The 13619-nt window shown below is 35.3% G+C and overlaps 1 protein-coding gene across 1 annotated transcript in view; it reads right to left on the bottom strand.

Moving 5' to 3' along the window:
- The window catches only part of CDKL5 (cyclin-dependent kinase-like 5), a 64862-nt gene extending 59240 nt beyond the window's left edge, over nt 1-5622 (bottom strand). Inside the window, exons 1-2 of the mRNA XM_012651675.1 lie at nt 5566-5622; nt 3925-3970 (exon numbers count right to left, since the gene is read on the bottom strand). Of these exons, the coding sequence (XP_012507129.1) occupies nt 3925-3970; nt 5566-5622 (103 nt within the window). The remainder of the gene's footprint in view (nt 1-3924; nt 3971-5565) is intronic.
- Nucleotides 5623-13619: the final 7997 nt, after the last annotated feature.

The raw sequence follows: 13619 nt of genomic DNA, 5'->3' as shown, positions 1-13619 counted from the left end.
TATGGGAATGATAATCCAATAATGATAGAAGATCACTGTCTGAACATCAAATCTCTTTGTATAAGATGAAAGTTATAGGAAGGGTAGGAGAATTAGGCTAAATTTATAATTACACATAGTCTGAAAAGTGCCTTTTAACTAAATAATCTTTAGTATCTTTATGGTCTGTGGTCATTTTTTTCCTTCTCAGAAAATCCAAATAATGGGCAGAACTAATTCAGTGGAGACTTCTAGTTGCTCAGGTACTGAATAAAGTTTCTCAGAGGGAATTTACATTAATAGACAAACTTATAATACTGTCATTTAGGGTATTATTAAGAATTCATTATCTAAGACTCCAAAATTATGAAGTATCAAGAAGCAAAAGTCATCTAAACAAGAAAAAATTAACTAATGAAGTGATCTCAGGCAAAAGTTTGTCACTCAAACATTCCTCCCTTTTAATAGGAGTCCTTATCCCAACTCAGGGTGTCAAAGTCTTTCAGGGAGAATCATAGGCAAAGATACTGATAAATGATCTGATCATATCAACTAACAACTGGAGAATAAAATCCTGAAAAAGATGAATCCAGAAGGACAGGAATATAAAAATATGTAGAGAAAGCTGATAAAGCCTTTTGTATATGTTTTAATGACCCTCTTTTTATCATGTGAGTTATTCATTAGCCTAGTCTACAATTTTGCTGTAAAAATTGCTCCTCCTCCCAAAAAGATAGCACTTGATTCTTTCTTCTAATAGCACATTAGACGCTATTAGAACTTATATTAACTATGAACATATTTTCATAATTGTAGTTTCATTTTACCAACTTAAAGTCCCAATATAACCTTTCATTTACGATGAAATTTTGGTTCCCATTTTAATAGAGATCTGTTATCCTGTGATAATAAGGACCTCTTGAACTGAACAGTGCCCACCATAAAATATATTAATAGCTTCAAAAACGTTTTATACAAATTTGTGGATACATATAAATTTAACAAGAAAGTAGAACATTAGCATAATCTTTTAAAGCTACCATAATATATACTTTCACAAAATATCATCAGTGAGAGAATATAGATGGTCCCCGACTTACAATGGTTCAACTTACAATTTTTCAACTTTACAATGGTGTGAAAACTATACATGTTCTATAGAAACCATACTTCAAGTACCCATATGACCATTCTGTTTTTTTAATTTCAGTACAATATTCAATACATTACATAAGATTTTCAAAACTTAACTATAAAACAGGTTTTGTATTAGACAATTTTGCCCAACTGTAGGCTAATGTAAGTGTTTGGAGCATGTTTAATGTACACCAGGCTAAGCTATGATGTTCAGCAGGTTAGGTACATTAAATACATTTTCAACTTAATACTATTTTCAACATATGATGGGCTTATCAGGATGTAGCCCCATCATAAATTGGGGAGTAACTAATATCAAGGATTAATGAGAACTACATGACAATAAAGGTAATATTATCATAACACTTTATTATAATTGGCTGAAAATGAAGATAATAAACCAACTGAGAATTAAATGGACCTCCTCACCTGTAAGAAACTATGTACACTTCACACTCCAAAAGAGTTGCTCACCACACATGTACCCTTTCTTTCCATTAAGTAAGACACTACTCTGGCAGGAAGAAAAGGGTAAAGGCAGAAAAGAAAGTACTAGATCACTCAGGGAGAACTGTAAACAGTAGGAAAGTAGGCCTATAATAGGATTGAAACTAAAAAGTTTATGAATAATTGGATATGCCTTCAGAGTCTATCAGAGAGATGTTTTGGAAGTGTCCCTCTAGACATACATGTAGGTGTACACTGACAAGGTAGGGTAGGTGATAAGGCTACATATCTGTGAGGGATGGTGAATGATGATGATTTGGCAGAGATGAGGGCAGAGCAGATTAATGTTTTGTCAGCTCAACGAAATCAGGGCAGATCAAATGTTTTTCACATCTAGGGCTCTTCATGCACTCCCAGATGCCACAGCTAGAAACAATCTCTCTTGCATCAAAATTATCCAAATTCCATGTCTCCATTCAGGCACTGATTGTTTCTACTGTTTTATCATTATTTATTTACAGGTCTTAATTCTACTAATAGGTCATAATCTTCTTGAAAGTATCCACACCTAAGTTATCTCCACAGTTCTTATATTACCTGGCTCAGAGTTCAATGAAATTTCAAAGAATACACTATTGCTTGCCACTTTGGAGGTATCATAAGTAAAAACATATCATATAATTGAAGCTAAGAATTGGTATGCACAAGATAGAGATTGTGAAGAATATGGTATTTAGTTTTTTTAAAAAAGAAAAAAAAAGCAACGGCATACATGGCCTAGATTGTACTCCTTTTAAAAATTTCTGATGACAATTATTATTTTTGGTGGTAACTGATGCTTGCCAATGTGTCCTGCAAGATGAATGCACAGCCAGCATGCAAAGGTTATGCTTTGATCATCTGTTGCAACCACTCTTTTTAGGAGATCACCATTTGTCTCTCAACCACCTGTCGTTAGCCCAAAGTCAACTGCTCAAAGAGCTCATTTCCCATGGTCTCACAGTGGGTTGGCCTGGGGCTACTGCTTCCTATTAGAGCACAAGTACACCATTTGAAGCATGTTTTCCCCCCTCCAGAACAAGCAAAAAGCATTTCTCTTTTGCCTTCCCTTTCAGGCTGCCCACACAATGGCTGCTGAAGTTCCCAGCTGATATGCATGTGTTCCACATAACCAGCACATCAGAGGATTACATCAAATATACTGAATCTATCCTGGGACTTTTTTTGTCAGCAAGCCCTTTTTGTTATTTAATGTTTGCTAAGTCTTTGAGGTGAGGGTGATGAACTATTCATAAATATAGAAGCTGGGTCTTACACTACTTAGTAAATGTGTGCTGATGAATGTAAGCTATGACTATTATTTTCATACTTCTGATTAGATCTCAAGGTTGATGCTATGCTGCCACCTCTTACCCCTATATCACTGTTTTTCAAATGGCAGGCTGTGACTCATTAGTGGTGAAATAAATTTATTTGATGCCACAACAGGCATTTCTACAAATTTATATGAAGAGGAGAGAACAGAAAGTGGAGAACCTCTCACATTCATATAATAGTTTGTGACATCTTTGCTATGCAGTACAATACATGTGTGGACACTGGGTTAAGATATAAAATATATTTGTACTGTGGGTCTCTGTCCAAAAAAATTTGAAAAAAATGCTGCCTAGAGCTCCTTAAAGGCCATCCATATTTTTGTGATCAGTTTCTCTATTTGGCTATTTTTGGATAGCCCACAGTCTAGATTTAAAGACTAACGAACTACTGAAATGCTTTATTTGAAACTTTTTTGACTGCATAGGGTACTTTTAATATTCTGTTTGAAATGTCCTGGATGTGTGACGAAGGCCTCCAAGTATGGTACTTCTTCTTAAAAAGCCCTCAGTGAGTCATTCTAAATATAAAATCACTCCCTCGATACTGTCTACCACTTATCCTTGTATTTCTAACTCTAAGAACCGGAGATCACAGTAACCAATACCGAAACCTTTCACATAGCACTCGCTACCAATGTGAACCCACAGAAGTATTTACCTCAAATAAGTTTTTTCATTTTAATATAGAAACAGTGTAGATAACATTGCTTTCTATCCAGCCTTTGGAGCAAGATTTCCAATGCTGATTGTACCTTAAAATACATGATGAATTTTCTAATATAGTGAGATTTGAAGAGTCACATAGAACGAACTAAATGTTTCAGAGCAAAGCATGATAAGCAATAAATTATATTCACTTTCTGAGACTGTGACTTTAGAATTTCTGGAACAGACAGGGTCTAACCATCTAGATCCCACCTCTTCCATACTCTATTTACAAAAACTTAATACAGAAGGAAAAAAAAGTATATATATATATATATACCTTCACTGTCCTTGAATTTCTTGATCGCCACAATTTCATGTGTTTCCTGCAAAGGAAAAGAGGCAGAAGGAAAATCATTCTCCAGTGTTTTTCTGACTGGGGATCCCAATTGCCTGGGGGTATATTCTGGGACAGCGTAGCAAGAACCCAAAGAATAAAAAAAAAAAAATAGATCCTCCTCCGCCCCACACCCCTCATTTCTTGGTTCCGAAATTCTCTTTCTTACCACCCTGCAGATATTGTCAAGAAAGGAAAAGGAGAAGGGGGAAAGGGTGGGGTGCAAAGAACAGAGATGGTAATAGAATATGTATGAATCATAAATCAGAAGTGTCAATGTCTTGAGGCTACTCAAAAGTGCCAGGATGAGTGGCATAGATTGTCATCTGTACTGCCCTCTGAAACCGAGAGACACATTTTAATTGGGCTTCATAGACCAAGAAAGGGCCTCTACAATACTTAATCATTGCTGGTAGCAGAATGCTCTTCCAAGTCACCTCCCTTCGATTACCTCTTCCTAACAAACATATCTAGTTTTCACCGGCTTTTCCCTACTGGTGGTCATTGCAAACCCAAAGTGAGATAAATATTTCATCACCACCTTCCCCCCACCCTTACTTATATCTTCTGAACAAAAGTAATTTGGGGGCAGAATCCTGCTTTAAATTAAAATATGAAAATCTTTTTTTTTTAATTATTTTTGGTTGGGGGGAAAAGAAAATAAAGGTTGGAAAGGAAATGGAAATGCTAAGAACTAAGTACCACTAAACTAAACAATTTATGTCTAATTATGGTCTATAAAAGGAATAAAAAAGCTTTTGGTAAAATAATTAATATAGATTCTTTAAAGCCAACATGTCAGATGAAAGCCTCCTGAATGACTCAAGCCTGCTCTTTTTTACTCTAAGTGGGTATACTTCCTGATCAAATCTGTTTTTTTGTGATCAAATCTTTTAATAAAACATTGTCCCTGCATCAAAACAAAGCCTTTAAAATTGGACACAATACCAGGCAATAACCAACAGGGTACAAATCATTAACTTATTAAAAATATAAGCTTTTCTTCTAAGTCCTTTTCAAAAACAAGGGGAAGGAAGAAAGGGAGGGAGTGGGAGGGAGAAAAGAAAAAGACCATTTTAATCGTTATGCTAAAAGACAAATTCTGAGTCCTATGTCTGTACATCAAAACTCTGTTTCTCATCTACCCATTGATAAAAGAAAATATCAGCTTTCATATCTGTATTATAAGAAAAAGAATTTATTTGAAAGTGCCATAAACTACTGAAGAAAAGGATACTTAAGGGTATTACATTTTTGTTTTTAATGGAGGAATAGATGGAATTGTAGGGTACAAACAGCTTTTAGGATACAACTCATTTGTGTATCAGTGGATCTTCTGACTTAAAGAAACTCAGTCTTCCAGGTACCTTCTGATGTTATAACTACTTTATTATTGAGAAAGAACAACTGCCAATTTCAAGTGATATGGGACATTATCAGCTAGAATATTAGCCCAGGTAGTATAAGGGTGATTCTTTTACATATGCTACCCTCTCACAATACACTGATATCATGGTCTTAACTTACTCCTTTTCAAATGGCTCTAGCAAGCAACCTATCTACAGCATAACTGAAAGAACAAACCCTATCAGGAACCTCCTCTTGCTTTGCTCCACAGCACAAAGAAAGGCGTCGTAGCATGATGGGGCTTCTAGGACTAGAGTAAAACCATTCACATTTCAAATGAGCATTGCTCCAGGCAATATTCCATCCTATATTCCACTCTAACTGAAAAAGCCCCACGTACATTTCTTTTATTGCATCCTAAGTGTCTGAACTTTGTTGGACTGATTTTATAAGAGATCAGTTCCAAACTGTCCACTGATATGATACAAATTTAAATTTATAACTAGCACACTCACACCATCTTAAAGAAATACATTAGTTTTTTTTTTCCTGGCATCTCATAAATTAAATTTACTGTATAAAACAGGTGGCTAAAGGGGTCAAATAAAATAAAAAATTTTTTTTTAATTTATCCTTTCAACAATACCATGGAAATCCCCTTTCCTCAACACTCAGTCCCCCCATATATGATTTATGTATTTACTTAAAGAATGAAGCCAAACAGATGAAGTTTTCTACATAAAACCAATTCGTGTTCAGTGGAAAACACATGCAATTAAGAGTAGAAGATGCTGGAAAGAATTTAACATTTCACTTGTATTCAAACTGCTTATAAAAATAATAGAAACTCATTACAGAAAATATAAAAAGAATAAAAAGGATATAAGAAGAGTACAAAGAAGACATCAAAAGATATTCATATAACCCTAACATTTTGGTATATTTTCTTCCAGCAAATTTTTCTCAAATTGTGATAGTAATAAGTCTTGTTGTACATTCCTTTTATTTCACTCGATATTATATAAGCAACATTTTGACCTGTCATTAATTTTTAAAACCACTATTTTTATTTTTATTTTTTTATTTCAGCATATTACAGGGGTACAAATGTTTAGGTTACATATGTTGCCTTTGCCCTCCCCCAACCCCCACCCCCCCGAGTCAGAGCTTCAAGCGTGTCCATCCCCCAGACAGTGCGCGCTGCACCCATTAGGTGTGAATACAGCCATCCCCTCCTCCCCCCTCCCACCTGCCTGACACCCAATGAATGTTACTACTATATGTGCACATAAGTGTTGATCAGTAATGCCAATTTGATGGTAAGTACATGTGGTGCTTGTTTTTCCATTCTTGTGATACTCCACTTGGTAGAACGGGCTCCAGCTCTATCCAGGATAATACAAGAGGTGCTAGATCACCATTGTTTTTTGTGGTGCAGTAGAACTCCATTTAAAGCCACTATTTTTAATGGATGGTTATTGAACCAGTCTATCAATGTACACACTTCGACATCTGCATCTTTATTTCCATAAATTCTGTTATGTGATATAAGTAGTTCAAAGGGTATGAATGTTAAAGGCTCCCGATATGTACTGCCAAACTGACATCCAAAAATATATCATTTCACAGTTCCCTTCAGTAGTGTATGAAAATACCCACTATACAACTGTTGCCAAAATGAAATATAGTTATAAAAAAATCTCTGAAATTCAATGAGATCAGAGAAGTTTTCTTCTATCAACTGGTAAGTGAAATCAGGTCTACTAGGGTTAATATTTTTCTTAGTGATTCATGGATGAGAACTTATTGCTAAATTTTGTTACAAATATTTTCCCCAGGTTGTTGTGATCATTGAACTATTTAGGGTTTTGTTGTTGTTGCTGAATATAAGTAATTATTACATAGCTGACTTTACTGATATAGGCCTTTGTAATTATGTCCACTACTTTTGTGCTCAAAGTACTTACTTAGCCTGAGCATGGTTAATATTCACCTGCAATTATGTGTCTTGATATTTTAATGATTTAATTTCTTTCCATAAATCTTTCTGCATCTGTAATTTATTCTAGTACATGACATGGCAAGGGAACCTAGATTTAATATAATTTTTAAATACTGAATCAATTTTCCTAATACCCTTTATAATGGATTTATAGTTCTTTGTTATATCTTAGCATCCTTACATACACAGTCTAGATTTGCTTTCAGAGCTTTCTAGTCAACTCTAGTCTAGCGTAGGCTCTACTGATTTGTTCTTATGTTAGAACAAGTTTAAATTATTGCGACCTTAAACTGTTTTAAATTAATCTGAGGTGAGGTGATTAGACCCTGATTCTTCATATATCATTTTGTTAAATACATTTATTTTTGAGAATAGGTTTTGGCTGTTAAATTTAATTTGTAATTATACACACATGAGCTATTATATTTCATATATGTTTCTTTACATATTCAATTGGCTTCACTGTTTACCACCTGTCCTTTTCTCCTATGTTTTTCACATATTTGAGTGATTTACTTGCTTTAATGTTTTGCTTAGCCAGAGTGAACCTCTGAATGTTTTTCTGAGGAAGTACCCTTATTTTCCAAGACTTGGCATGTTTGAACATCTTCATCCATGCATATCAACTTGACAGGCACAGAATCTTGGAGAAGGTAACTTTACATTCTTCAGGGTCCCTGTAAGTTTATGTGCACTGCAAAGCCCTAGACAGTGCCATTTACATCACAGACACTGTAGATCTGCATGCTTATGAAAGCAACTTTAAAGCAGATAGGAGTAAAGTATCTTGTTATATAATAATAAAATCCATATAATAAGATACTTTTCCAAGAAGAAAATTAAGAGTGTTAAAAGAAGAGACATTTTCTAACATAAGAAATTATAACCTACAACCAACTGATCTTCAACAAAGCAGACAGCAACATATACTGGGGAAAAGAAGCCCTATTCAATAAATGGTGCTGGGAAAATTGGATAGCCACATGCAGAAAAACAAAACAGGACCCCAGTGGAGAGAGATCACCACTTACAAAAATTAATTCAAGATGGATAAAAAACAATGGATAAAAGACTTAAATGTAAGGCATGAAACCATAAAAATTCTAGAAGAAAATGTAGGATAAACTCTATTCTAGACACTGGCCCAGGCAAAGAATTTATGTCTAAGACCCCCAAAGGCAATTATAGCAACAACAAAAATAAACAAATGGGACTTGATTAAATTAAATAACTTCTGCACAGCGAAGGAAATAATCAACAGAGCAAATAGACGACCTACAGAATGGGAGAAAATATTAGCAAACTATACATCTGATGGAGGGCTAATATCCAGAATCTATGAAGAACTCAAAACAAACCAGTAAGAAAAAAACAATCCCATTAAAAAGTGGGCAAAAGAGATGAACAGAAGCTTTCAAAAGAAGATAGACTAAGGGCCAACAAAGATATGAAAAAATGCTCAACGTCACTAATCATCAGGGAAATGCAAATTAAAACCACAACAAGATATCACCTTATCCCAGTTAGAATGGCTTTTATTAAAAAGTCCAAAAACAATAGATGCTGGCATGGAGCAGAGAAAAAGAAAAACTTACACACTGTTGGTGGGACTGCAAACTGGTACAGCCTCTATGGAAAACGGTATGGAAATTCCTCAAAGAACTAAAAGCAGACCTACCATTCAATCCAGCGATCCCACTACTGGGTATCTATCCAAAGGAAAGGAAGTCGTTTTATCAAAAAGACACCTGTACTGGAATGTTTATTGTAGCACAACTCACAATCACAAAGATGTGGAATCGACCTAAGTGCATGAGTGCATTAACAAAATGTGGTGTATATATACATACCATGGAGTACTATTCAGCCATAAAAAGAAATGAATTAATCTCTTTTGCAGCAATGTGGATGAAGCTGGAGACCGTTATTCTAAGTCAAGTATCTCAAGAATGGAAAAACAAACACCAAATGTACCCTCTAATAATTTGGAACTAATCGATGGGCACAGAGAGAAGTAAAAGTCATTGGAAATCAAGAAGGGGGAGGAGAAAGGAGGGAAGGGGTAAAAACCTACCTAACAGGTACAATGAACACTATTTGGGTGATGGGCACACTAACAGCCCTAACTTAAGCATTACAAAAGCTATCCATGTAACAAAAACATTTGTACCCCCTTAATATTTTGAAGTAAAAAAAAAAAAAAAAACCTTGCAAAACTGTTTTCCAGAGTGCTTGTGCCATTTTTCATTCTCACCAGCAATGTATAGGAATTCTAGTTTTTTCATTTTCAGGATACAATCCTGCATGTATATCATTAGATGTATGTGCAGGGTTGATACACCGTGTGTCAATTAAACTTATTTCACCTTTTTGGAGCTACTGTAAATGGCATTTTTAAATTTTAGTTTTCAGTTTTTCATTGCTAGTGTATAGAATAAATGCAATTGACTTTTGTGTATTGATCTTAAAAGGAAGGAAGGATAACATCATCACATGAGGCTCCAAATGAGGAGCAATGATCTGATCATGGTCTCTGGTATGCAGTGTTGTCATAAGTTGGAAGCCAATTTGGTTTTTGTTACAACGTAGATAACTTCTTTTATCTGCCTAGATACTGTTAGGACTTTTCTTTGAAATAAAAATTTAAAACTATCAGAATATATTTAGAGGAGTGTGTGTATATACTTTATGAATTAATATTACCTGGAAATAAATGAAATTAGGAAAGTTTTCTTCTAGCAAACTTAAATGTTGGTTCTAGTCCCATTTGTCTAGTATTTTCCACTACAAACCTTGCAACTTTTAGGTTGGCTTTTTCATAATTGCTTAATGTGTTTTGTTCACTACTGTATCATCGGCACCTAGAAGAGCAGGGACATAGTAGGTGTTCAATAAATATTGAATATATGAACATTTAATGGGTGCATTATTCAAAATTGCTACATCAATTCTGTTCTTTACTTTCTCCATTTTAGGTTTCTTTATCTTCTTTCCTTATCTCAGCCAACTTTTGCATTTTTTGCCTTGTTTCAGCTTGTTTTTTCTCTTGTAGAGGTCATATACTGCTGGCTGTCTTTCAGGAGCTAAGCGGATGTCTTAACTTCATCTGCTTGTTTCAAAAATCATTTTTGGAACTATGTGTTGCTTCTAAATCTTCAGAGCAACATTTTCTTTATCTTCTCATGTCTTTTCATAGCATCCTCCTCCTGCCCCTCCTTTTAAACTCATCCTTACTAAGATGGAAAGAGATCCACCAGGAGTGGCATTTGGCAGCAAAAAGGGTAGTTGCATTTTTCAGCCACCTTAACTTCAAATACTGATTGATAAAGCCCGAGCCCCATTTCAAAACCTGGATTGCTAGTACATGTGTCGTTGGGATTGGCTGTTCTGAGGCTGAATTGCCTGGGCAGGGTTCTCTAAATAAGCTGGAGGAACACCTGCCATTGGCTGTTTACCTCGTAGCACAGCCTGCTCCTACCCCTCTACCTTCACCAGGCTTGTCCTGGGTGGGGATGGGGGCACTCTGAATCCTAGGATGCTATTAATACTTGCCTCTTCTGATCTTTTCTTTACTTCTTTTTTATTTTTTTAATTCAATATTTATCCAATCTTTCCAATTTATTTTTTCAATACCAGCACCAAAAATTCCCCTTCTTTACTTCTTGCCTTACTGTATTTTGGGGTGTTTTAGTCTCTGAAAAGATCTGTCAATACAGATGCTAATGCAGGCTAGTGGGGGATGAGAAGTCCAGCCTCAGAGGAGTCAGATGATAGTGACCTCAGAGAGATGGCTGTCTGCTTTTCAGCCCCGGTGGGCATGGTTCCAAGTCTTTTCCTACTCCCTTTGGATATTTTACTTGATTTGTGTTGACAAAGTAAAACAAATAGCATGGCATTCAAGACTATGGCTTTCAATCCATTACTGCTAATGAAATAAATTTTCCTTGAACTTTGCCAACAATCTTCGTTATTTAGTTTCTTAATTTACAGAACTGTTACACGGATTTCTGTTTGTGTTTTTAAATATCTTCATGGGTATTTAATAGAGGTAGATGATACACCAAGCTTTATTATTTGTTCTACCATCACCCTGAGATGCTATATATAATATAGGTATAGACAAAGAAGAAAAATACATGAAAAATAACTCTGAAGAACTTGTGTTTTAAATTCAATTTATTCACAAAAGCATATCATTGCCCCCACAATGTCTGCAACAGAATGTCGCCAGCTGTAATCAGTATGATAGGCATAATTTCCTACTTGTTTCAGTCTTAGTTTGTTTAAATAATGGAGTAGTTAAAAACTGACATTTATAAGCAATAAACTAAGAATGTGATAAAATATATCAGCAATCCACTAATAATACTCACCCTTAATTCTACTTCAGAATTGGAATTACGTTACGTACTTTGGGATGCAAAAAGAAAGACTAGGTAACTTTTAGATAAAGGTTCCTGAATTGTACTATTATCTTCATGAGTGAATAAACCATATCAAGGCATTTAACATTTCCCAGAATAAATTTCTTAAGATGAAAAAAAAAAATCAGAAAGAGAATTCAAAAAATAAATGCTACAAGTAGTAACAAATACAAATATCTGGAGGGCCTATAGTTCTTCCAGTATTCTCAAGATCTCCACCCCATAAAAATCAAGCCCCAATCACTAAACGACCATATTGGAAAGAGAGATTTGTAACCAATTATAAATTCACTCCCCCATTACTGATTGTCTAAAGCTTTGGGTCTTTATCTCAAAAAAAAAAGCAAGCTCCGGCTAGAGTGCAGTGGTGTCATCATAGCTCACAGCAACCTCAAACTCCTGGGCTCAAGCAATCCTCCTACCTCAGCCTCCTGAGTAGCTGGAACTACAGGTCCACCAACTACAGGGCCACCACACCTAGCTAATTTTTCTGTTTTTGTAGAGACAGGGTCTCGCTCTTGCTCAGGCTGGTCTCGAACTCCTGATCTAAAGTGATCTGCCCCCAACCCCCTTGCCTCCCAGAGTTAGGATTATAGGTGTGAGCTACTGCACCCAGCCTGGGTCATTGTTTTATTCCCGGTATTAATTATCCCTTATTTAAGATTCTGGCAAAGCAACTAATTGGTATTAACGGTCATAAAATTTACTAAGTGATGTAAAAATGTAGTTATATAACTTAATTATGCTCTGGAACAGTGAATTCTTTAAACTGATCATACGTTGTGTAAGGAAGTAGCAGGAGTCATTGTTTTCTAAATGTTTTGCTCTCTAAGTTAAAATATCCAACATGTATCATGAAACAGAACAGAAAAAATATTGATTCTATTTTATTCTACTTTTCACAGATTAAACCATTTCAAAGGTTATAACAGTCATCCCTCGGTATCCGCAGGGGACTGGTTCCAGGAATTCCACCCCCTCCAATACCAAAATCTACAGATATTCAAGTCCCTGACATAAAACAGCATGGTATTTCCATATAACCTACACACATCCTCCTGTATACTTTGAATCATCTCTTCATTACTTATAATACCCAATACAATATAAATGCTATGTAAATAGTTGTTATACTTTTTAATTTGTATTTTTGTAGTTGCATTGTTATTTTTTATTATTTTTTGTTCCTGAATATTTTTGATCCACAGTTGGTTGAATCCATGAATGTGGAACTTGTGGCTATGGAGGGCCAACTACAGTCTATAATTCATTCTCTAATTACTCTCTGAGGAAGCCCTTCCTTGGGAGAAATTCTTTATTTCTTCATCTGAACAGCAGGGAATATAACTTGAGAACTAAAGTATTTTAAATATGTCTGTTGAGGTTTTATATGCAAATATCCCAACTGTCTAACTGCTTTCACACACGGATACGCTCCTTGAGCAGAAGCAAAACCCTACAAACACAGACACTATTACTTTACAGACCAGTATGGTACCTGAAAAGGCAAGTTTTATTTTAGGCGATTATTTTTAAGTACTTTGTGCCAGGCCCTGTGCTAAGTGCTTCCCGTGGATTATCTCATTTAATCCTCAAATCATCATTCTGAGGAAGATCTTATCATGCTCATTTTACAGATGAGGATACTGAGTTTCAATGAAGTTCCATAATTTACCCAAGATCACACAGCTAAAGACATAGTAGAGCTGAGATTTTAAACCCAAGAAGACTGATTCTGGATGCCATTTCTCAACCATGATCATGCTATATTGCTTCTGTAAGCCATATATGTAAATAATGTTGTGGAAAAGGATTCTGAAACACACACACAAAACACACCCCACTGAGGAAGGATATTAGCATCA

Source organism: Propithecus coquereli, unplaced genomic scaffold (genome assembly GCF_000956105.1).
Source record: "Propithecus coquereli isolate 6110/MARCELLA unplaced genomic scaffold, Pcoq_1.0 Scaffold362, whole genome shotgun sequence".
Classification (NCBI taxonomy): Eukaryota; Metazoa; Chordata; class Mammalia; order Primates; family Indriidae; genus Propithecus; species Propithecus coquereli.
Note: the sequence above shows the minus strand (reverse complement) of the source record. Positions and strands in the feature narration are given on the sequence as shown.